Here is a 23,086-nt window from a genome sequence, read left to right on the forward strand (position 1 = left end):
ACTGTCCCAAGGTATACCGTCCGGTTGTACTTTGGGACAATTTGCAACAATGTCTTTTCAGTTTTTAATATGATAATGTAACATTACCTGTTTTTGAATCTTTTTATGATTACTCATAATAACAGTAAGTATGCTGGTTATGATTAAACATATTAATTTTAAATATTGTCGAAACAATAAAATTAAATTTGAAAAATGTCCCAAGGTACAATACTCGCCCCTACGGTAAGGAAGGTGACAGCAGTATATTAGAAAAGTCTATCCTTTGAAAGAAAATTACAGATGAAAGTTTATTTCCTCCACCAAGCAAGTTATCCAATAGTGAAACAATTCTTCCATATGTTATTGTGGGAGATGAGGCTTTGGAGAACCAAGAATAACATTTTATTATCTTATGAAGATCTCTCTCTAAAGTTAACCATAGACCATAGACGCTTCTAATAAAAACAAACATCACATAAATTATATGTGCTCATACGCCAACTGCTCAACGCCAGCTTTTTTATTTATGGAGGTATTTCTTTGAAATGTTAACCACAAATGCCGCTAGTAAAGAAAAATATAGCGCACATAGCTATGGCTTTTTGGAAAGTACTGATCAATTCATGGAAAATGCGCTGAAGTTACTAGGGCGAAATAGTATATTTCATTAGGAGTCCGGAAAGCAGGCTTTTTCCGTGCGCGCGTGACAAATTCCCGTGTGAGGCGTAGCCGAACGCGGGAAGTCATGCAAGCACGGAAAAAGCATTTCTGGACGTGTAATGAACGATATTTTTTATTATACTTCTTTTAAATCGATAACATAAAAAACAACAAACTCGCTAACATTTTTATTTTGTAACAGTTATAGAAAATGCGTTTTCATGGTTACTCTCAAATCATTTCAAAGGCGATTTGTTTAATTAGTTTATTTCAGATAAGGTTGACGAAACGTCAAAAAATGTCACAAATTCTCAAAGAAGTTTATCTAAATATTCAAACATCTACGAATTAAAACATAAAATACTTACATATGAAACATTATAACGCATATAGAGTTCCTGAAAATTAGTTTCCTTCCCTGTAAATTTGTATTTTAAAGCAATATTTTGGGTATTTATATTCAGCGCACGGAAAGAATCAAAGGGACCGGGAAAAGTTTTTCCGTGCGCTAGCCTGGAAAAGGACAGATACCATTATTTCTAATACAGGTGTAAATAAGGTGATTTCAATGAAGTATAATAAAAACCTTTTTACTTGTTTATAATATCCATCAATAGTATTAGTGAGTAGGTACTTACCGCCATTTTCCTAACACTTCACTAATTTCTTTCCACGCATTATCTTTGATTCTTTGATTTTTATAACTAGGACTTTGTAAATCATGTAAGGATGGGTGCTTAGCCACCCATTCAATCAATTTTTCGTCCTCAGCGATCATATTGACACATCGTACTTGTCTTGTATATCATTTTTGCAGTCTGGTTCCACATAGTTTTCACTACATTTTCTTTATAATTTTCTCCGTTCGATTTTCGCATGTTGAAAGCCCAATCTGTTAGAATATTAACGAGTTGTCCATTTGAAGTGGCTTCCATTAATTCAAAATTCCTGTCCGCGCAAAAGGAAGAAAACTGTTTCAAAACTATGTTTTTCGTTTTAATGGTGTTTAACGGCACATTTCCCTTATTTACTTCCTTCCTTCCAATTTGGCAACTTGAAGTATGCTACACTTCCAATCTTATGAATTCCCATAACATTTCTTGTGCATTTACCATAGTCATATTTGATGAAAAGCCGATTTTCTTGTGGCATGACGGGTCGTAGGTCGTAAACGACCTTTTCTTTTATGGGTTTTTCCATCAGGTATCGCAACATGAATTAATGAACCATAATCCGTAACATCCTCCAACTTCAGTTGTTTGCTTATAACGGTAGATGATTTACATAAATAGTTAAGGATAAGTACAATAATGCACTCCAAATGACCTAAAACTAAGAAATGTGAGTGAGTGAGAAACATGTACCATATTGACCCTTAAGTCTTTATTTTATATTTGAATTTTGAATTATTTAATAATGATCAACCAACACAAGTGGGGGGCTAACTTGACACCGGTTCTCCAACTAATTTTCCCATATAAAAAAACCCGAGAAAAGGTTTCCGATATTAGCAAAGGAATTGGTTGATAAGCACAACTTACCTCAAATTGAGGGTTTTCTTTCCTCTATTAATTTGCACAGCAACGTAATTAATGAAACTCAAAACTTAATAATCGAATATACTCGGCTTGGCAGTACCTTCTAAATTTCGATAAATTTTGCGGCCTTTCTCTGGCTCCGCGTATATATCAAAAAGGAAAGTAAACGTCAATTCCTTCGGTCATATAATTTTTCCAATTATATAATTTTATTTAAGAAATTGTTGAGCATGTAGTGCCATCTTACATTACACTATAATATTACATAAAGGAGCTCATTTTAATTCAATCGTACTTAATTTTTGAACGGCTACATAGTTAATATTAGTATCTACATTTACTTACTACGCCATAAAGGACTTCTTAGCAGTTTCTTCTGAACAAGAGAAACAAGTGGAAGGAAGAGTTATGCTCCCAGCTGGTATTGTCGAGTTATAAGTAGTTATCATTTTGACAAACGTATATATTACTCATATTTTATAATCCTCATTATTTAAGCTTTAAGCTTACTTACTTTGATTTTACGAACTGGAGTACAATATTTATTTTTCAAAAAAATTATTATTATTATCCAAATAAGTTATAATGGTTAATGAAGCTTTATACAAACTAGGTACCACAATTTACTTGGTGTTGCAAAACAGTGCATCCGCATAGATATGTGACTTATTACGGTTATGAAATAAAAAAATGAGATTTCTCGCTAATCAATTTATTACACAATACTCTGCACCCTTTCTTATCTACAGTCTGGACGACTTAAAAATGAAAATTGAACACACGCTTCACAAATTTTAATTACTTCCCGTGATGAGTATTTTAGTCTCTCATTTCTACTTAAGGAAAAAATATTTTTCTTGCCACACTTTTTTGGAGCACTGCGTATGCCCACATTTTTAAACAAAAACAGCGGATCCGAGCGTATTTCTGAACACGCCCCCATTTTATTTTTATTGAATTTTTCCGTTATTAAATTTTACCCACATAATATTATAAAATTCAAACAAATTTAAAGTGCAAATCGGACTACCGTTACAAATAAAATTAAAAGTGACATTACTCTTAATTTCGAATACCACAGGTGCTCAAGTATTGGTCTATAGAGTAGAAATTCATTATTGGTCTATAGAGTAGAAATTTCATTAAAATGATTCTGATTTGCTGTTAACTTTAATAATGTTCTAAGTCGGATATTTTATTCTTCTCACATAAGATGTGAAATGACAAAACAAGATAATCCTATCGACGCAACGAGTAGAAAATTTTAAATACCTACGCATAGCGAAGCCGTCCGGCGCAAAGGTACGCCGGTGGAAACACTAGACGCCATTCTTACCTCCCTACCGTCGGCTACGATGAAACAATATTCGACTTCTTACACACTTTTACGGAAGCTCTGACGGGCCACCGTAGCGTGAAGTTATTAAGACGACTGATAGTCGCGATACAACACGACCTAACAGTCGTCCGTCTCTTAGTCGTGTTGTAACGCAACTACCAGTCGTGCGTCTCTTATGGCCATATGCACCGTGGTATCATAAACCAAGCTTAATATTTAAGCTCGCTGAAGTTGACAGTATGGTATGCACCGTAGTAAAAAAGGAGCTTAAGCGCCGTTAATATTAAACCTTCATTTTTGGAGGCTTTAGCGTGTTAAGCTGAGCTTTGTTACAAACTAACCTCACTTTTTAAATTATAAAATATAATCTGCTCTTGTAGAAGTCGATTGCGATGGAAGTTGAAGATGAGATTATACTAGACGATGATCATGATTTTCTGGAAATAATTGAGTTTGGATTTCCTCGAAAATTTTACCAAAGACCAAATTTCCTTGAAGAAATGGATGACCTTAATTTCCTGAAGCGATTTCGATTAACTAAACAGGCCACAATGTCAGTTTTAGAACTAATAGAAAATCAGCTGGAGTTTGAGAATGATTTGTAAGTGACTGTTTTAAGTACTATACGAGTTATAGTGTATGGGCCAGCATTATGGCACTTTTTTATCAAAATAATCATAGGGCGCTTATTATTAATTATGTTGTAGGAATAACAGTGTATCACCAATCAATCAGCTGCTAACCACGCTTTTATTCTATGCAAGTAGCAGTCATCAAATAAACGTTGGTGATTACATGTGTATGAACCAAAGCACCGTTTCTCGTATTGTGAAAAAAGTATCACAACAAATTGCTGCTCTGCGAAATCAATTCATACAAATGCCTACGACTCCTGAGGAAATAATTTCTACCCAAAACAAGTTTTATAGAGTAGCACGTTTCCCTCGGGTAATAGGATGCCTAGACGGAACACACGTTAAAATTCGATCTCCAGGTTAACTTATAAAAATTTTATAACAGACCTAAACTATAACATTGCAGGAGGGGAGGATAGTGAAGTCTACAGAAACCGCAAGTCATATTTTTCAATAAATGTGCAACTTGTGTGTGATAGTGACTTAAAAATTAGTAACATTGTGGCCAGATGGCCCGGTTCGGCACATGATGCTACTATTTTTAACAATAGTCGCTTAAAGACACTATTTGAAGCTGGACACTTTAGATCTGCTATTATGCTTGGTAATTGCTGTTAATATTAAATACATCATAATGTACTTCTAATTAGCTGGCAGAAAGTAATGTAATCTTTACTTTAGGCGATAGTGGATATGGCTTAAAGCAATATTTACTAACACCACTTTTAAATCCAATAACTCGACCACAACAATTATATAACGAATCCCATATTCGTACCCGCAATTGCATAGAAAGGACAAATGGTGTATGGAAAAGAAGATTCCCAGTGTTGTGTTATGGGCTTCGATGTGAGATGGAAACTGGCTTAACAATAATTGTGGCTACAGCAGTTTTGCATAATATTGCAATTAATATGCGTGACGATGTTCCACCACCTCCAAATGACATCAATGCAGAAGAATTGGATTATTTAATTGCACAAGGACAGATTCCTGTTATAAATGTAAATGAAAATATTAATTATGATTTTAGGACAGACCTGATAAATAATCATTTTGCAAATTTATAATATTAAAGGTAGTTATAAAAAACGAAATTGTTATTTATTACCACATGTAACATATTATTCTACATATTTTTCATTTGCTATTTGAATATGCGTAACTCAATTTCCAATTCACGTTTCTTAAGAACAAGTTCATTTTCTGCATGTAAATGTTTAATTTGTGCATCTACTAAGCTTAGTCTTTTGTCGAGTAACAGATTGTACTTTTTTGCTATCTCAGATGATGTAAGTGTCTTGACTACTGTTGTTGGTCTTCTTTGGAGTGTTAACCTACAAAACGTTGCAATTAAAAGTCATCATACGATTAAAAAAATTGTTACCTTGTTGGGTGCTGGGGCATTATCAGGTTCCGGTATATTTTCTTTCTCTTCTGAGAAACGTAGAATTGCACTTGTAGGGCATTGTAGCTGTTTTGGAACATACTTTTTCCAATTCATTGTTGGGACTGGCATTTGGATAGCGTTAATGGAACTCTAAAATTTGATTCAATCAGATACATTTTTGTCCAGTACAAATTGTAACCACTACTATCGATATACACACAATTAAGGCGGCTAGGGACAGGCCGTTCAAAATTTGAGCTGCGCCCACGAAAATAATTACATAGGCAACCAATCGTGCGATTCGACAAGTTTCACCAGACATAAGCTACCTGCAAATGTCGTCATCTTCCTACAATAAAACCAGATTCCAGACCCTCATTAGCGGTTATTCAACAACAAAGACAATTTAATCTCATTCATACAAAAGTAACTCATTTATGGAATTTCAACTTTCTCCCGTTTTGTGATGTTTTATTAATACTGGAAACCTTTGAATATTGAATAGGAAATCAAAGTTGAAAACGTATACCTATGTACTACTAATGAATATCCAACTCCTCTCAATGGTACTACATATACAAAAAGATTACTAATCTATTTCTTTCTAAGATAACATTCCTACTTGCTTCCTATACTATAGCCTATAGGGATTTACAATAATGACTTTTTGAGATTTGGACTTGGGTAATGAAGGGAACAATTTCCGAAACAAGACAAACTGGTCTTCAATTTTTGTGGTGCATAGCACAAATTTATTTAAACAATTGTGACATCCGATCAAACTACGGCTCCATAGATTTCTAAATTTATATGATAACGATTTTCACAGGCGCGCGGATGTAAAGAATGGTACTCTTCTTCAATTAGATGGACAGTTTTCGATATTTCGCATGGCTTCCGCAATGTAGCCCGGTATTTGCTGCGTTTTCAACCTTCTCCCATTGATCAAATTATATATCTGAATTCTGATCTAATTTACAACAAAATAAATGACTCATTTTTCATTACAAAAAATGTTTTAATAGATTTTCGGAAATTCTCCAATTCCAACACGACATTCGCCTGCTTTACGAAAATAGTTTATTTGGCTAGCCGTCAAACCTACAGTGGAATTATCGAACGCATTGGTAGATTAAAAAATTATCAAAGTCCTCGTGTGAGAAGGGAGATCAGCGCATTTTTGTGTGGCAGATCAGTATTGTATTAGCCACCATCAAGAAGATCTTGTCGCAAGCTACCATATTCCCTTTGTCGGTACCCGCTTCCGACGTCCCGTTCACCCACAATTCGCATTTAGATGAATTTTGCTAAAAACCCTCCACAAAATAGTTCTCATTTTTTGGGGCAATTCTCATAGCTCTATTAGCGACACGAGAAAGAGACATCGCGATTCGAGCTTTCAGAAACAAAATTCGCAGAGGAAGATACCTTTTGGGCACCCTAAGTCAACTACCCCTCGCAGACGTGCGCCTTGTAAAATGAGGTTAATTTCGTACCCAGGAAAAAAACAAATTTTCGCCACGCAGTTGTTGTGTCCGTTTACAAGATCTTTCCAACGGCACCAATTTGAAAACAATCTGAAAACTGATGGTGGAGTAAAAACTTCAAACGCAAATTGGGGATGCACGAGACGTCGGAAGCGGGTACCGACGAAGGGAATGTGGTAGCCTTCGACAAGATCTCACACGAGGACTTTGACAATTTTTTACTAACGACATGCTGAAATAAAAAATTATCACTTGTAATACTACTATAGTTCGTTCACCCAACAGAAATAGTGAAGCCCCTCCTCAACAATTACCGCCACATTTGAATACGACATTGTTATTGGTGTAATTTTTGAAGCCACAATCACACTTGTAAAGCGAATTGGCCGAATTGGGTAATCTGTCATCTGTCATCTTGCCTATTGCGTTTCTGCCGGTTTTTACGTTTTTACATCTTTACTTGCGTCAATTTGCCATTAATCTCCTTTATTCACACAAAATAGTCTTTATAAAAACTCGTCGGTGTATTCTAAAGATAGTCAGGTGAGTAATTATAAAATTTTATACACGATTTTTACATGCCTGTTTTTAGGGTTATATTATTCGCGTTCAAGAAAAGTTGTACGCAAACATGAATGTCGCCGGTGCTGCTTTCTCTCCACCGAAAAAACATTCTGCCAAGCACTTTTCAGTTGAAGACAAAACTGGCATTTTAAATATCTTCAAGGCATATTCGGAAGACAACCCGGAGGTATCTAAAACGGATAAAGTTGAGTTTACGGCTAAAGCAGCAGGTAATTTTCATCTTAGGCACATTCATTTTTACATATTATTGTGTAATTTAGGTGTAAGCATTCCGAGTGTCTACAAGATTCTTCGGGAGTATACAGAGGTACACGAACTTCATTCACCTAACAAATATTATCGACCACGAGCAATTTTGGACAATATTGATTCCGGAACTAAAAGTATTCTTCGGCGTTTGCTTCATTCTTTCTTTGAAAGAAATGAACCACCTACCCTGAGTAAAGTTTTGGCAGTGTTACACGAAGACGAAGACTTACCCCATTTGAAACGAACTACTTTATGGAAATTAATATTATAGGATTTAAATTGTTATGTACCTTTGTTTATATTCAAGTGCACTTGTAATTTCAAAACTTTGTGCTGCTGTAATAATACTTTTTTGTACTTTTCTCAATATAAACAGTGTTTTTATGTTGCATATTTACATGTATTTAACAGTTTGCAGGTTTTACTATTTTTGCCACGAGTTATGTTCAGAGAGATAGCGCCATAATTAGTCTTGAGTAAGTGACATTTCAATTTGATTTTTCAAATTTTCCGCTTTTTATAATTTTGTGGTTGTAAAACTGGTTGCTGCTTACATTGGCCCAAATTTTGTAGGAGTGGCTTAACTATTTCTGTTGAGTGAACGAACTATAGTGCTTGCTATTTCCGGAAACTTTCCGAGCTCACAAATATTTGAACTTTCGCAAAATATTCGTGAGCAAGAAAAAATTTTATATTATTCAAGCACGTGTGGTATTCGGTAAGAAAATTTCACACCATAGTGACCCTCAACGAAAAAGTGACGTTTTATATCAAAACATTGTTACCTTTTTACGTAAAAAAATTGCCGATAAAACGTTGTTACTCCTGAATATTACATTTATTGACGTACATACAATATTTTTTTAATTATCCGTTAATTATCGTTGGTACTAATAGACGAATAAATGGAAGGCATTGAGAGTCTTTTGTTACTGGTCTAATAGGGTGATAAACCATTGTATATAGGTATAATGGTCATTAAGTGTTAATATTGTTCAGGTAAAGTTCTACCTGAGTTGCCTATCGTCATTGTATGGAAGGTATTGCATTTCTTCCGTCGCTATACTTTATATAAACTTTTGAGTAAAAATTACATTTTATTTCAAAATTTGAAGCAGTTCGTAATATATTTTTTTAATCCACTTAGTTACTAAATAAATTGTGCGGATTTACTTTTTAAATATTTTTTTTACTAAGGCCAGTATTCGCGTTCTTAATAAATTCAAGATTATCATTTATACACGACTTAAATAATTTTATCAAAAAAATAAATCGCTACATTTAATGACTTTCTATATCTCTATCAATTTCCGATAAGACCTCTAGTTAGAATTACTATTTGGGCTTCAAAAATTACTCAAAAGTTTCGACTTTTATTGCAAATTTCAGTGACCATTGTGTGTTGCCTATCCTCTATCCCTAGCACCCTTAAGTTACTGGTTTAGTTAGGTCTATGTAACCGTTACTACTAACTATTACAGAGACTTGCTATGAAAAACTAAGAAGAACGCGCTAACGTATCTAAGGTGTGTCGATCACAGTATGCAACACACAATGCACCGCGTGGGGGCAAAATGCTGAGATGATATCAATATAATGGAAATAAGGCTGTTATTTAATTCCGTTCTATAATCAATTCTCTCGTGATTAGCTCGAATTAGTGAGCAGATAAGTATTCTGTTGAAATAGAACTCAAATAAACTTAGGTTAGAACTTGTGCCTATCAAACATGTAGCTTCTGTCGATAATTTTTAAAATAATACGCTGATTTCAAGCGATAAAAGTTTAAAGGGAGCCAATGATCAGCAGCCATTCGAAGAGAAAATTTAGCTTTCCACCATATATCATTTTGGCGGGAATGAAGCCGACTTTTAGAAAGGTACCGTACAAAGGTTTTAAACAATTAATGCAATACCGAGCGTTTTCGACTTTCCAGCATTCACGTTAAATATAAACGTAGAACATTATTCGACATCCTTTAGCCAGCAAAGACCAAACGGCAGTAACCTAATTTGTCTATTAGGTATAGATCGTTAACTACGGGGAGTACTTAATGGTACTTAAGTTAAATTTAGTGTTTTGTTACAAGAAATAGAGTAATCTGTAAATGTTCCATAGTCAAAGCGATAATTCCATCAGATGGTCATTCAAAATGCTTTTAAAGCTAGAAAAACATCGTTGAGGATTGTTCTCCCGTATCTACATGCATTAAAAAATTTGCCAAATTGCTGAAATGTTTCAGGTTTTCATTGCAATCCACACCACGCCGCGTTGTAAACAAAAATGGTTACACAGTCTATTAGGAAAAATAAATAACAGTTACAGCCCATGGGTTTCTTGGATAGGATAATTGATCAAAATCCGCTAGAATAATACATATCTTAGCTACTCGTACAACTTAGTTTTAAGAGTATAGTTCCCATTACGTGTCACTCACCAAAATAACATAATTTAAATAAATCAAACTCAGGACTAGAGTAAAGGCCAGTTATATATCAATTTACTTTCAAATAAAAATACCAATAAATTCGAATTAAAACAGTTAAACTGTATGTTGACATCCTCTTTTTGCTACTTGAAAATTAGAATAAACATGGCTAAAGCAAGCTGCTAACGTACGCTGCCCGCAATGAAGCATTGGTTGCCCTACCATTATTCCGACCAAACAGGGCTTTCTATAGTAAAATCTACGTTACGCGGCGTCTATTATACAAGTCCTACTATTACTGATAAAAACTTACCTGTGCTTCCACATTAACAGTATCCGCTACACAGTTTTCGGTAGTTGCAACTTCGCATGGGTATGCCTCTAATTCAAGAACAACTTCCTCATTACCTTCAATGTGGGGTATCTCCGTTTCATCTGCATCATCATCAAATGGATTTTTAAGACCCAACAAAGTTTTCTCATTTAAAATGGCCATTAAAATGTCATCCATCAGTGTATCGTCCCCATCTTTCTTCTTCTTTGGCGGTGGACCGCCACCAGTTAATAATGCTTCTCTTTTATTAGTAGCTAAAGTTTTCCGGAGCTCTTTTTTTCGGTTTTCATAGCATTTCTTGAGGCTCAGTGCATTTCTGTATGTGGTGCAGGTAGATGAAGCATTAAACTCGGCTTCTATTTCGTCCCACGCCTTTTCTTTTTGTCCCGTTGAAACGCGATCAGTCTTCTTGTCCTCTAGGATCTTGTAATATTTTTGAGATATAATCGTTAAAAGATGAAGCTTCTCTGTACTGGAAAAGTTGGGCACTCGAACTTTTGCGTTGCTCATATTTGTATAGTTTTAACAAAGACGTGAAATCTGTACAATACTACAATCACAATTCACAATGTTATTTGAGGTTATAACATGTCAAACAACTGAGTAGACGAAGTGCATTGTGGGTTAAAAATGCTACGTTGCCAAACATATTCACGGTTTACCAAAACTCGGTTTAGTTTGGTACGGTGCATTACCAAAAATTATGTATAGCGCTTAACTACTTAAGCGAGCTTACGTAAGCGCAGTTTAAATAAAAAACGGTGCATATGGCCATTAGTCGTGTTGTTTAGCTATTGACAGTCGGGCGACTTTTAGTCTTGTTTAGTCTGTTGTTAGTTCAGTTAAGTTGCAGTTAAGTTTAACTCAAGTGCGTGCGTAACCCGAGTAATTACATCAATTTTGGTGCCTTTCGTTTGTAGGAAATATGAATGCTGACAATGAACGTTTAAACAGACTAATTCGTCATTACTTTAACCTAGGGTTGCAGCAGAACGAAATACTTTTATATCTCTTAACACATGATGAAGATATCAGTCCAAGGACACTGAAACGCCGGCTCAAGACGATGGGTCTGTTTCGCCGAAAGATGTATACCCCTATAGAGATAGTTTTCTGCAAGAACATTTGCTTGGAAGTGGACAAATGCCTGGGTATAAGTGGATTTATCGAAGATGCATTCGAAATGGAATGACAGTAAAGCAGTCATCTATTCGGCAAATAATGCATTTATTGGATCCTGAAGGTATGTTGGTGCGTCGAAGGAAAAGACTAAGAAGAAGACATTACTATAACAAACGCCCGAATTATATGTGGCATATTGACGGATATGAAAAATTAAAGCCATATGGAGTATGCATAAGTGGATGCATTGACGGATTTTCCCACAAAATACTATGGCTTAGAGCAGCATATTCCAACAATAATCCCAGAATTATATGTAGCGATTTTCTGGATACCGTAACCAATATAAAGGGTTATCCGCAAAGTATAAGGACGGATATGGGCACCGAAAATGGACTTGTTAAACATGTGCAAGAATATTTTCATGAAGCAATGCATAATGTTCAAAATGGTAATGTATTGCCACCATTTTTATATGGTACAAGCCAAGCAAATCAGAGAATCGAGGCTTGGTGGGGTTTGCTCAGAAGACAACATAGTCAGTACTGGATGAACTGTTTTGAACATCTTAAGGATGACGGAATGTTTAATGGTACTTTAATCGATAAGTCACTTCTCCAGTATTGTTTCATGGACCTAATACAGGTATATAGGTAATTTACAGTAAGGTCGCATAGAATAGGCGATAAGGTGTGTTAAATGCGAAACCAGTGAGGTTACCAAAAATGTATGCATTTAAAAATTATGTTTGACATGTTCTTGATTGGCTTCTAAAAATTTTACGAAATCTGTCCCTTTCTATGTGAACTTATTGTAAAGTTTGGCTCCTGTCACTAATTTTTTTACCGTCAACCGATAGAACACCGTTTTCCTGTCAGTTGATGGTAAAAAAGATTACAGACAACTGATAGGAGCTTTAGACGAGATAAAGCCTTGTTTCGAAGTTTGACACAACATGTTGCCGAGACGGCACAAACGGCTTCGAGACAAGAAGAGATGTCTCGTATCGCGTGACATTTTTATTCACAAAGACATTTTTTTAATTGTAGGTAGAACTAAATGAATTTGCTCAAGAGTGGAACAACCACGTGATCCGTAAAACACGCAACAGCATTTCACCAAGCGGTCGCCCCGATATGATGTATGATTTTCCTGCTTTATATGGCGGTACCAATTTTCTAAATCCTGTTGAAGAGAATTACATCGAAAATTGTGCAAATCTGTGCGAAGTTGTGAACAGATCATGTCGTGATGAAACTGTATTTGAGCTATGCGATGTCATAAGTAGAGAAAAAAATCTTGGTGCATCGGATAGTACTTACTTAGCAATAAATAAGTATTGTGAACTAAGGACGGAAATTATTAAAATGCTGGAAGAACTACATTTGCATTAATTTTTAGTTTAGTTTTTAGATAATTTAGAAAAAACAGCAGTCATATTACTTAAGTGCTTATAATCTTTTCATTTCATGCTTAATTCTATGTATAGCTTCGTGGAAATGGGTTAAATAAATCATTGCAATTTAGCCGTTACGTTTATTGAAACAAAATAAACCTTCTAAGTAAAACATATTAGAATTCGCAGTTTTAATAAAAATGAAGCTGACAAAACTCAACAATAAACATAAAGTTACAAAAAGGCAACTGTGCATTCAGAATATGGATAACTTACAAACTACGAGAACCCAAAAGAATTGCAATTGGCAATTGAGAAATTCAAAGCATTTGTAAATTCTTCGTATTTCGTATGTGCAACTGGCAATTGAAGCGTCAGAGAACATGTATTTGCTTTTGGGTAAATACTTGAATCGCCGTGCAAAAATTCTATTTGCGGCTTTGTTCGAAAGCCTAATGGAGGAATATGGTCTGCACCTGTGGCAAATACCATAACATCTGTTACTGACACCTTTCCATGGGAGCAGGTACTAGATATATCTTGAGAGTTATTACCTGAAAATTACAAAAAATTAATAACTTGCTTTAGACGATTTTTTATACCTTCACAGTCAAGCAGGAAATCCCGAAAATAGGTAATAACCTTGTTTTCGACTTTTCGTGTATTTGAACCGATGGCGGAATATGATACTTCAAACAAGTTATCCAGATCTTCTGCTGTAATTGCTATTATGTCATTGCACATATACCTTTTAAATAGATGAGGATATTTTGTCAAATACTCATAGACGTTGCACGTCTTGAGGCCTTCCATGAACTGAAATAAAGCATCGCTAATTCTTGTGACAGTAAAAAATGTGACCGTCCCTGGAAAGGTAATATTATGAATATGACGTTCTTATATTCAGTCCAGTTTAGTTACTCACCCTCTAAAACTTTTGGTATCTCTTCAATCTTGAAAATAAAACTATATCCCGCAGTCGAAAATATATTGTTGTCCGTAACTATATTCTGTGCATCGGAAAGACAATCACAATTTTTTAGTTGTATTAGGGTCGATCTGACATCCTCTTCTACATCTTCAAATGTGGGTTTTGTATTCTCATCTCCGACTATCAAACTAAAGAGGAAATCCGAAACAAAATGTGGGGCAGGGCCTCCGTGTATTAGCGATAAAGCTATGATCCGGCCTGCTTCGAAATAATGCTTGTTTTCCAAAGCAACTGCGTTAAGTGATAGTTTTTTGCGGTTACCGACAAACATTGGACTATCTTTAATGTAAGTTAAAACAAGCCGAAAAAGCTCCCTCGTTGGCCCTCCATCGTCAATGGCCCCTTCCGACAGTCCCTCAATATCGCTAAATTTCACGAACATTTTTTTATATGGTGAAAATGTCGGTCGTCTCATGGCCCTTACACAACACTCAAAAATTTCATCTCTGAAAACAGTAAATGTATATGATGTTTCGAGATCAACTGATTTTTGTAAAATTCGTAACACTTCTTTAAACGTCTGCGGAAAATATTGACATTCTGAGAGATCTAGACTCGGATCTAGATTGGTAGGAGTATCGCCAATTACCACACAAGAATAGTTAGTAGAGTAAAATTATAGCACCTCCGAAACCCATATCGAAATTATTTTCTTCAATTATCGATCTCACAAGTAATCTAACTCAAAATAGACTAGTGCCTGCACATCTACACTATAGCAGAAAGCTTTTAGTGAAAATTTGAAGTCTCTAGCTATTGTAGTTGTGGAGATCTAACCCGGACAGCCGGCCTGCCAGCAATGACGAATATAATAGCGTATTTTTTTCAAAAATGCGCTAAAAACGTCTATAGGATACATACAATTTGAAAACTTACCACCCCCCCATATCTTATTAAATAAACGAGATATTTAAAAAAATCAAAATCCGTTTCGGTAATTCGGAGGGCGAATCACAATGACATAGTTGGCGACGCACCCCCTCCAACCCCCTGCGCCCCAGCCACCCCAACTTTTAAATCTTAAATAGTGACCCCCCATGTGTGATACGTTGTTGGAAAGCTCTGAAAAAATGCTTTCCAACCATACCAAATAGCATTACATTTAGGATAGTTTAAGTTAAGTACCGCGCGCACTTTCTGTTGTAAGTCCGAATCTGAACTACCTACTATCAGGATATCATCATAATACGGTAGGACACCCTGTATATTAGATAAACGCATGTCCATAAAACGTTGAAAAATTTGGGGCGCTACGGACACTCCAAATTGCAATCGGTTACAGCGAAACGCGCCACGGTGCGTAATGATTGTCTGCGCGTCGGCTGTAGCTTCGTCGACGGTAAGCTGTAAATAAGCTTGAGCCATGTCTAATTTTGCAAACACTACCGCGGAATTAAGTGTAGCTAAAATTTTCTGGACGGACGGCACTGGATAAGTATCAGCGCGTAAGGCTTTGTTTACGGTACTACGATAGTCCCCGCAAATACGCACTTCATCGTTGCTCTTTGAGACCACAACGATTGGGGTGCACCATTTTGGATATGCTACCGGCACTAGCACACCCTGTGCACTAAGTCTATCAAGCTCGCGATCTACCCTGTCTTTGAGAGCGAAGGGCACCTTCCGAGCCTTAAGTGCAATGGGCTTAACGTTTGGGTCTAGGTCAAACGAGACCGGCGGACCTTTAAAAGTTCCTAATTCTATCGAAAATACGTCTGGGTAATCACGCACATAATCCGGAACATTAAAAATTTTACTCACCCCGGCAATTGACACACCCAATGGTACAAACCAATTTCTTCCAATCAGGCTTGCTCGGTTACCTGATACAACGATGAGAGGTAGTCGTGCTGCTTTGGAACCACATTGTACGTCGACGTCGCACTCACCATGTATAGCAATCAGGCTGTTTTGATAGTCTCGTAGAATAACGCCACACTGTCGAAGTACTGGCAGTTTACCACTACAGAGTTTATATAAATTAGCTCTACTTATTACACTGTAGGCTGCGCCTGAGTCTACTTCCATAGTCAGACTTTTATTGTTTATTTTCACATCTAGAGTGAATTTGCCTGTAAGTTTGTCCGTACTTACATTATTTAAAGAAAAGTTATACTCATCTCTGTTTATTTGTCCATTTTCACCGTCCACACTATTAGAAACAACATCATTCATACTATGTACCTGTCTTTTATTTACATTTTGTTTTTGAAACAGGCCTTTTCGATGTGTCCGTCTTTTCCACAAAATCTACACTTTGCATTTTTAAAACTACACGTATCCGGCGAGTGATTTGATTCGCAACGAAAACATTTTTTAACATTTACGTTACTTGTTGTGTTTTGATCAACAGCTGATCTTGAATTCCGATGTTGGTTTCGCGAACTGGCACTAGCGGCGTTGGCGTACCTGTTGCTTGTGGCTGACGCGGCGTTGCCACCTTTGTTCACCGAAAAAGTGGAACCTGTAGCTGTCTCGCGGAGAGTTGCTAGGCTCCTGGCTGCAACTTCATGCGCTAGGCACATATCCTGGGCTTTAGCAAAAGATATTTTGTCCTCCGCTAATAGACGTCGTTGGAGACCGTCGTCTCGGATTCCGCATACAATTCGATCTCGTAGCATCTCTTCTAACTTATCAAAATTGCATTTTTCCGCCAAGTGGCGTAATTCTTTGAGATATGCAGAAAAACTCTCATTTGCCTCTTGATTCCGGCGGTAAAATCGGAAACGATTCACGATTTCGGACGTTCTGGGTGCGAAATGTTCTGTAAGAGTCTTTATAATGTCGTCGTATTCCGTGTCTTTCACTTTGTTAGGTGCGAGTAGCGACCGTAGAATGTCGTAGGTAGCAGGACCGCACATACTCAGAAAAACTGATTTCTTCCTATCGGCATCCGTGATGCCATTTGCCGACAGGAAGAAACCGACCCGTTCCTGGTAGGGCTCCCATCCAGTTGGATTACTCGCGTCGAACTGTTCAATATTACCCAGGGTAGCCATTATTAATATTACTAATGTCACTCACGGTAGAGGTATCGAGACACTTTCGTATTACACACGCGATTTTCTTTTTATCGAATTTAGATCACCGGGATCCCATCCTCATCGCCAATAAATGTAATGTACTGTGTCAGGGTTGCAAAATAAACCGGGTTATGCGATAACACTTTATTTCCAACCAGCACATACACATTTGGGTAAAATAATAATGCGTTATATCAAAGCTTGAACATACTGACTTGAACATAACCCCGCTAGCTAAATGTCATTTTTCCATATTTATATGCAGGGTTGCCATATTGGCTTAATACACAACATCTTCTTTCATGTCTTTTAGTAGTTTAGGTGTAATCTATAACAACATAAGTGCTCTTTACATTTCAATGTAAACGGTTGCATACAATCTGGCAATTTATAAGCTGCTTTCGTTATCAAATTGAATGTAAATGAGGCATAAAATTGCTTTTCGGCTGATTTGAAAATTTACGTTTCAATGTAAATGTCCACTTTGTGACTTGTCAATTCTAAACTGGTTCAAGCCAAGTAAATATTGTACCTTTATTCAATCGATGATTTCTAATATACATACCATAAGTACATAAATCATCCCATTTAAAAAATACTTATTTGTTTTGTCCTCAACATTGGGAAAGAGATACAAGATATATTTTTACATGCAAATGGACTCTATAATATATGAGTACTCTATGTAGTCTATGTATATGAGTACCAAAGTAACGCGGCCATTGATTACAATATTAATGACCTTACCTCATTAAACCTCATATTTTCTAATTGGCAAGGGTCAACTCCCTGTTTCCTTAAAAATCCAAACATATCTTCTGCAATCTCGTCGTCTTCTTTCTCCATCATAATGAACACTAAAAAATTACATACTCGTCATAAAAACAACAAACACAAAACAACTTTGGGATTGCGTGACTTCTAAATTATTCGACGACTGCGCAGTAGCTATCAACTCACTGTCAACACGAATCGGGGCACCAAATACAAATTTTGCGTATACAAGGTATCTTTTTCCCTGCCGGCCCTCCTCGCGAAGATATGGGCTCCCAAAAGACGCCGCTGGACATAGGTTTTTCTTGAATAACTTAAAGTGCTTACTGTAATTTAATTAAATGGTAATATGATGAACATTAGTAGGGACCCCTTAAACGAGTAACTTTGAAAGATTAAGTTTTTTTAGTTTACCAGACTAACGTCTCACTATATATAAATCACTCTATATAAAAAAATATTGTTGGATAGCTTGAACCTTAAGCTATAAAAGTATAACCGGAAGTGATATTGGAATGCGGTTTTCACTAGCTAGCTATGCTTTGTTCCCTGTTTTTAATGACGCAAAGTATACATATAGTTGCATTTGAGTTTTCCGAAATAATTCGTCGAATAGCGTAAATCAATGCTCCCTAGCAGATTTTAACAGAAGCTAACGGTCATATTTTTTTAGTAACAAAATAAAGCAATAAGGAAACTTTTAAATTTTGCAGTATTGTTTCTGGGCCACTTTTACGACAAATTTTTTTGTTTCAAGATTGTAGGACTAGTAGGGCCTGAGATACAGTCGCTTACCTCGCTTATTTGGCCACCTTGTACACTTGTGAGAAAAAAGACATTCAAGGTCATTCAGCGAGAAAATAGTGTGTTGAACCGGCCTAATACCTACGTCAGCAGTGTCAGTATGACATAAAATACTCCTAACATGCAAGTGACACATTTAAAGGCCATGGCCCAAAATTCACCACGGCACGGCTAATCGGTTTTTGGCAGACCATCACGTGAGCTCGTCATCGATTTTAGTAAAGAGGTCTCGTGATTTGACAATAACCGGTTGGCTGTGGTCAATATCAGACCATGTACTACATTTTTATTGTACATGACCTTGAATGTCTCAGTTCGTACTCGTTCTCGTACATTGTAATGTTAGTCATGAAATAATTTAAAAGCTTCACGTACCATATATAGATATTATTGCTATCCTAAACTTACGTATTGTATAGCTAAAATATGAATAAACACAAGAAAACACTTTTGAGGTTACGCACGCACTTGAGTTACATAGCTAAACTGCAACTTAACTGTACTAACAACAGACTAAAAAGACTAAAAGTCGCCCGACTGTCAATAGCTAAACAACACGACTAAGAGACGCACGACTGTTAAGTCGTGTTGTATCGCGACTATCAGTCGTCTTAATAACTTCACGCTACGGTGGCCCGTCAGAGCTTCCGTACACTTTGGTTGAGCTTTTGTGAGAAGCAGAACATTTACCCGTTTACTGGCACAGCAAAAAATGTGCTGTCCTTTCTTCAAGATTTGCTCGGTCACGGTCATTGTAAGTATGGCTCCTTTAATAACCATCGCTCAGCGCTTTCGCTCATCTTACCGGGATCAGTGGGAGAAGACCCCTTGGTGAAGAGATTCATGTGAGGTTTGTCACGTTTGGGACCATCAAAACCAAAGTACAATAGAACATGGGATCCACAACACGTACTGGCTTTCGTTGCAAGGATGCAAACCTCTGACTTGAAAGGACTGTCACGAAAACTAGCCACCTTTGTTGTTCTTGCGACCGGCCAGCGCCTGCAGACAATTTCGTTGATTAAAGTTTCGGGTATTCAAAGATCCGAGGATGGCTTGCGTATCTTTATACCGGATTTTCTGAAGACCTCAGGCGTCAGCCTGTTCTCATGATCCCATTTTTTGAAAACGCTAATCTCGGTTTGGCTCGCACGGTTTAGGCGTACTTAGATGCAAACGTGGCCTTCGAAACGAAGAGGATTTTCTGTTTCTAACCTTTAAGAAACCCCACGGAGTTACCACGAAACAGACGCTTAGTCGTTGGGTGAAGGATATTTTTCACTTAGCGAGAGTTGACACCAACCAGTTCAAACCCAATTCGGCACGCCACGCATCGACTTCAGCGGCGTGTAGGCTAGGAGTCCCCATCGAGCAAATTAAACTGACAGCGGAATTGAGTAAGGATTCCGAAACTTTTGCTCGCTTATACAATCGTCCTCTGATGAAGTCGGTCTCCTATGTTTCAACAATCCTGAACTTAGACGTTTAGACGCCCTTTTTTAAGAATGTTTTGTTAAGTTGATGTTACTTCTGTTGGTCTAGTTTGTTATTAAAGAGTTTGCAACTTATCTTTAAAAATCTACGTTGTTAATTAGTGACATCTTCGGAATGGATGCTTCATATAATTACGATCGAACTTCAGGTAAGTTCGTTTAATCGTAAAACTATAAATGTAATTTCAGTGTAGTATCATTGGCTGTAGTAAATGCTAATTACGAATTTATTATGATCGATTGTGGCATAAATGGACGTGTTTCTGACGGTGGTGTTATTGGTTACACAAATTTGCTGAAGGCACCCTTGGTCTTCCCAACAAGGAAGAGTTACCCGCCACTGATGTAAAACTGCCTTACATTTTTGTTGGAGATGATGCCTTTTCATTAAGTGAACATTTAATGAAGCCCTATAAGGGTAGTACACTGTCCAATCATCAACGTAGGTATATTCAACTACCGTTGCAGTAGAGCTTGAGGCGTTTCAGAAAATGCATTTGGCATTCTTGCTGCCAAATTCAGAATTTTTCATAGACCTATTCGTCTATTGCCTGAGGAATTTCGAAAGGTCGTCTTGGCATGCTGTTATTTACATAACTACATGAGGAGGATGGGAGGAAATAATTACATGCCAACAGGATCCATTGACATGGAACTATTAGATACCGCAGAAACGATGCCTCGCTCTTGGAGAAATGAGGATATTGTTCCACGCCCATTAGATAGGAGCAGAAGCAAACATAGTTCGATGAGTGCTACATCTATCAGAGATGGACATTCAGAATATTTCAATGAAATAGGGTCAGTTCCTTGGCAGTCTAAAGTATTATTATCCAACATAATGCAGAATAAAAATACAAAGGCATAATAAATGTTTTACAAGTATATAAATGTTTTAATGAAATTGCAACCTACCTCACATTCATCTTCAATCGTATTAATTGAATTACTAGGTGTTTCTTGGTCCACGAGGAAGGCCATTGCATCCAAGTACCCTAAAGTAGATTCATATTCCTCCTCTCTTCCTGCCCCTGATTTCCTTGAATATTTTACTTTTTTTAATTCCTTCCTAAAGTTCGTTCGTAAGGGAATTAAATTTATTTTTTACATCGTCCGTCGTCGCACTTCGAAATTTCTCCTGATGCACCTTAAGCAACTGTTCTAATGCCTGCGCTTTTTGTCTCTATATATTCGTCAGATTTTACTTTCCACAAAACTGGCATGGACCGGTATAAGTGAAACAATACAGTGTTCAAACAAGACAAGGTACTCTCAGAAAGAATTACCAAATTTGAGCAGATGGGAGGGAGATGGGACGTAGTAACTATTCCTAAGTTGGGACGTCCCGTCTTAGGAGACCCATTGAATGTCATACAACATCTTGCTTTATTTGGTATTACAGATGCCTAAAACACATGGTTATTACAAAAGGAAAACCGATCGGGGAAAGTGGGCTCCAGGAGATATGACACTTGCTATAGAAAAAGTGCGAAACGGGGAACTATCCGTACGACAGGCCGCGGAACGATACAACGTACCAAAAAGTACTTTACAAAGAAGGATTGCTAATAAAAACAAAATTGTAACAGGAAGCGAGAAGTATCTTGGAAGATTTAGGCAGGTTTTCTCTGTCGAACAAGAAAAGGAAATTATCGAATACATCTTTGAAATGGAAAAGCGCTTCTTTGGAATAACGTATTCGGAACTCCGTCAAATAGCATTTGATTTTGCCGCTGCCAATAACATTCCTAATAATTTTAATAAAGAAACCAGGATGGCTTCTAAAAAATGGATTTATAATTTTTTAAATAGGCAAAAAAACATTGCCCTAAGAAGACCAGAAGCGACATCCTATGCCAGAGCAACTGGATTCAATCAGCGAGCAGTCCAAAGTTTTTTTGAGAATCTGAACAAACTCTATGAAAAACATAAGCTCACCCCAGACCGTATATGGAACGTTGACGAAAGCGGCGTTACTACCGTTCAAAAGTTGCCAAAAATTCTAGCCCAAAAAGGCAAGAAGCAGGTGGGTGGACTGACAAGTGCGGAGAGGGGAGTAAATGTTACAATAGTGGCTTCCATGAGTGCTACTGGGAGTTTTTTGGCACGAGCTTTTATTTTCCCCCGGAAAAAAATAAAACCGGAGTTGATGGACAGTACACCCAACGGAAGCCCAGCTTTTCCCCAAGACAAAGGTTGGATGGATCGCGAGATATTTTTGAAGTTTGTAAAATATTTTGTCGAGCAAACAAGACCTTCAAAAAAACGGCCAATTCTGATTATTTTAGACGGACACTGTTCCCACACTAAAAGCATAGGCGTTATCGACTTTTGCCGTGACAATGGCGTCATTTTATTATCTTTACCGCCCCATTGCACCCACAAGATGTGGCGTATTTTAAGCCGTTCATGTCTTATTACGATGCCTACATTACACGGTGGCTAAAAAATCACCCGGGTCGTGTGTTTTTGGGTTGTATCAGATCGCCGGAGCAGTTTCGGAAGCATTTGGAAAAGCATCTACGGTACAGACAGCCGTAAATGGATTCAAAAAAACAGGTATTTGGCCTTTCGATAATGAAATTTTTCAAGAATGGGAATTTGCTGCATCCAAAACAACAGAGATCCAAGAACACTATGAAACGGTAAACTCGGCTGAAGAAAACCGCGCAGTAACACCCACCAACTCAATTGCAAACGTTACACCTCTTAATTCCAAACCAAAAAATATTGTGATTTCGTCATTAAATCAAGAAGAGAGTGATCCTGAAGAACAAATTCCGCTGTCAGCTTTAGTAGCTAAACGAAAAGCAGCAACAAGTTCTAATACCTCCAATAAGGTGAAGCTAATTGACA

The 23,086-nt window shown here is 37.0% G+C and overlaps 5 protein-coding genes across 6 annotated transcripts; 3 read left to right on the forward strand and 2 right to left on the reverse strand.

Annotated features, from left to right (window-relative positions):
- Positions 1–3,893: 3,893 nt before the first annotated feature.
- Positions 3,894–5,226, forward strand: LOC116174334 (putative nuclease HARBI1). The gene is made up of 4 exons (XM_031492240.1): positions 3,894–4,120; positions 4,227–4,513; positions 4,561–4,758; positions 4,836–5,226. Exons 1-4 carry the CDS (start codon positions 3,912–3,914, stop codon positions 5,222–5,224), a joined length of 1,083 nt encoding a protein of 360 aa, XP_031348100.1. The 5' UTR covers positions 3,894–3,911; the 3' UTR covers positions 5,225–5,226.
- A 190-nt stretch (positions 5,227–5,416) lies between these two features.
- On the reverse strand, positions 5,417–11,393 carry LOC116174335. The gene is made up of 3 exons (XM_031492241.1): positions 10,607–11,393; positions 5,542–5,694; positions 5,417–5,491 (listed from the first exon to the last, which is right to left on the reverse strand). The coding sequence occupies exons 1-3, from the start codon at positions 11,135–11,137 to the stop codon at positions 5,438–5,440; spliced, it is 738 nt and encodes a 245-aa protein (XP_031348101.1). The 5' UTR covers positions 11,138–11,393; the 3' UTR covers positions 5,417–5,437.
- On the forward strand, positions 7,299–8,471 carry LOC116174336. Of its 2 annotated transcripts, XR_004146085.1 has the most exons (3): positions 7,299–7,574; positions 7,624–7,825; positions 7,877–8,130. XR_004146085.1 is itself a non-coding variant. In XM_031492242.1 (2 exons), exons 1-2 carry the CDS (start codon positions 7,663–7,665, stop codon positions 8,134–8,136), a joined length of 423 nt encoding a protein of 140 aa, XP_031348102.1. In that variant the 5' UTR covers positions 7,299–7,662; the 3' UTR covers positions 8,137–8,471. The 2 variants fall into 2 exon arrangements, 1 of the variants encoding a protein (XP_031348102.1); XM_031492242.1 differs by having other exon boundaries at positions 7,299–7,825; positions 7,877–8,471.
- A 451-nt stretch (positions 11,394–11,844) lies between the features above and the next one.
- On the forward strand, positions 11,845–13,416 carry LOC116174338. Its single transcript, XM_031492244.1, has 2 exons — positions 11,845–12,394; positions 12,799–13,416. Exons 1-2 carry the CDS (start codon positions 11,849–11,851, stop codon positions 13,141–13,143), a joined length of 891 nt encoding a protein of 296 aa, XP_031348104.1. The 5' UTR covers positions 11,845–11,848; the 3' UTR covers positions 13,144–13,416.
- Positions 13,406–14,561, reverse strand: LOC116174337 (G2/M phase-specific E3 ubiquitin-protein ligase-like). The gene is made up of 3 exons (XM_031492243.1): positions 14,071–14,561; positions 13,748–14,011; positions 13,406–13,699 (listed from the first exon to the last, which is right to left on the reverse strand). Exons 1-3 carry the CDS (start codon positions 14,549–14,551, stop codon positions 13,425–13,427), a joined length of 1,020 nt encoding a protein of 339 aa, XP_031348103.1. The 5' UTR covers positions 14,552–14,561; the 3' UTR covers positions 13,406–13,424.
- Positions 14,562–23,086: the final 8,525 nt, after the last annotated feature.

This window comes from Photinus pyralis, unplaced genomic scaffold (assembly GCF_008802855.1).
Source record: "Photinus pyralis isolate 1611_PpyrPB1 unplaced genomic scaffold, Ppyr1.3 Ppyr1.4_LG6, whole genome shotgun sequence".
NCBI classification, from domain to species: domain Eukaryota; kingdom Metazoa; phylum Arthropoda; class Insecta; order Coleoptera; family Lampyridae; genus Photinus; species Photinus pyralis.

Bases quoted from the DNA above. Each gene is read 5' to 3' on its own strand.
- LOC116174335 (XM_031492241.1), bottom strand. From the start codon at position 11,137: ATGAGCAACGCAAAAGTTCGAGTGCCCAACTTTTCCAGTACAGAGAAG. The intron at 5,695-10,606 runs GTAAGTTTTTAT...ATCAAATTTTAG, and splicing joins CTGTTAATGTGGAAGCACAG to AGTTCCATTAACGCTATCCA. The intron at 5,492-5,541 runs GTAACAATTTTT...AACGTTTTGTAG, and splicing joins ATGCCCCAGCACCCAACAAG to GTTAACACTCCAAAGAAGAC.
- LOC116174336 (XM_031492242.1), top strand. From the start codon at position 7,663: ATGAATGTCGCCGGTGCTGCTTTCTCTCCACCGAAAAAACATTCTGCC. The intron at 7,826-7,876 runs GTAATTTTCATC...TGTGTAATTTAG, and splicing joins GTTTACGGCTAAAGCAGCAG to GTGTAAGCATTCCGAGTGTC.
- LOC116174334 (XM_031492240.1), top strand. From the start codon at position 3,912: ATGGAAGTTGAAGATGAGATTATACTAGACGATGATCATGATTTTCTG. The intron at 4,514-4,560 runs GTTAACTTATAA...ATAACATTGCAG, and splicing joins CGTTAAAATTCGATCTCCAG to GAGGGGAGGATAGTGAAGTC. The intron at 4,759-4,835 runs GTAATTGCTGTT...TCTTTACTTTAG, and splicing joins TAGATCTGCTATTATGCTTG to GCGATAGTGGATATGGCTTA.
- LOC116174337 (XM_031492243.1), bottom strand. From the start codon at position 14,551: ATGAGACGACCGACATTTTCACCATATAAAAAAATGTTCGTGAAATTT. The intron at 14,012-14,070 runs GTGAGTAACTAA...TTACCTTTCCAG, and splicing joins GATACCAAAAGTTTTAGAGG to GGACGGTCACATTTTTTACT. The intron at 13,700-13,747 runs GTATAAAAAATC...TGTAATTTTCAG, and splicing joins TTTCCTGCTTGACTGTGAAG to GTAATAACTCTCAAGATATA.
- LOC116174338 (XM_031492244.1), top strand. From the start codon at position 11,849: ATGCATTTATTGGATCCTGAAGGTATGTTGGTGCGTCGAAGGAAAAGA. The intron at 12,395-12,798 runs GTATATAGGTAA...TTTTAATTGTAG, and splicing joins GTTTCATGGACCTAATACAG to GTAGAACTAAATGAATTTGC.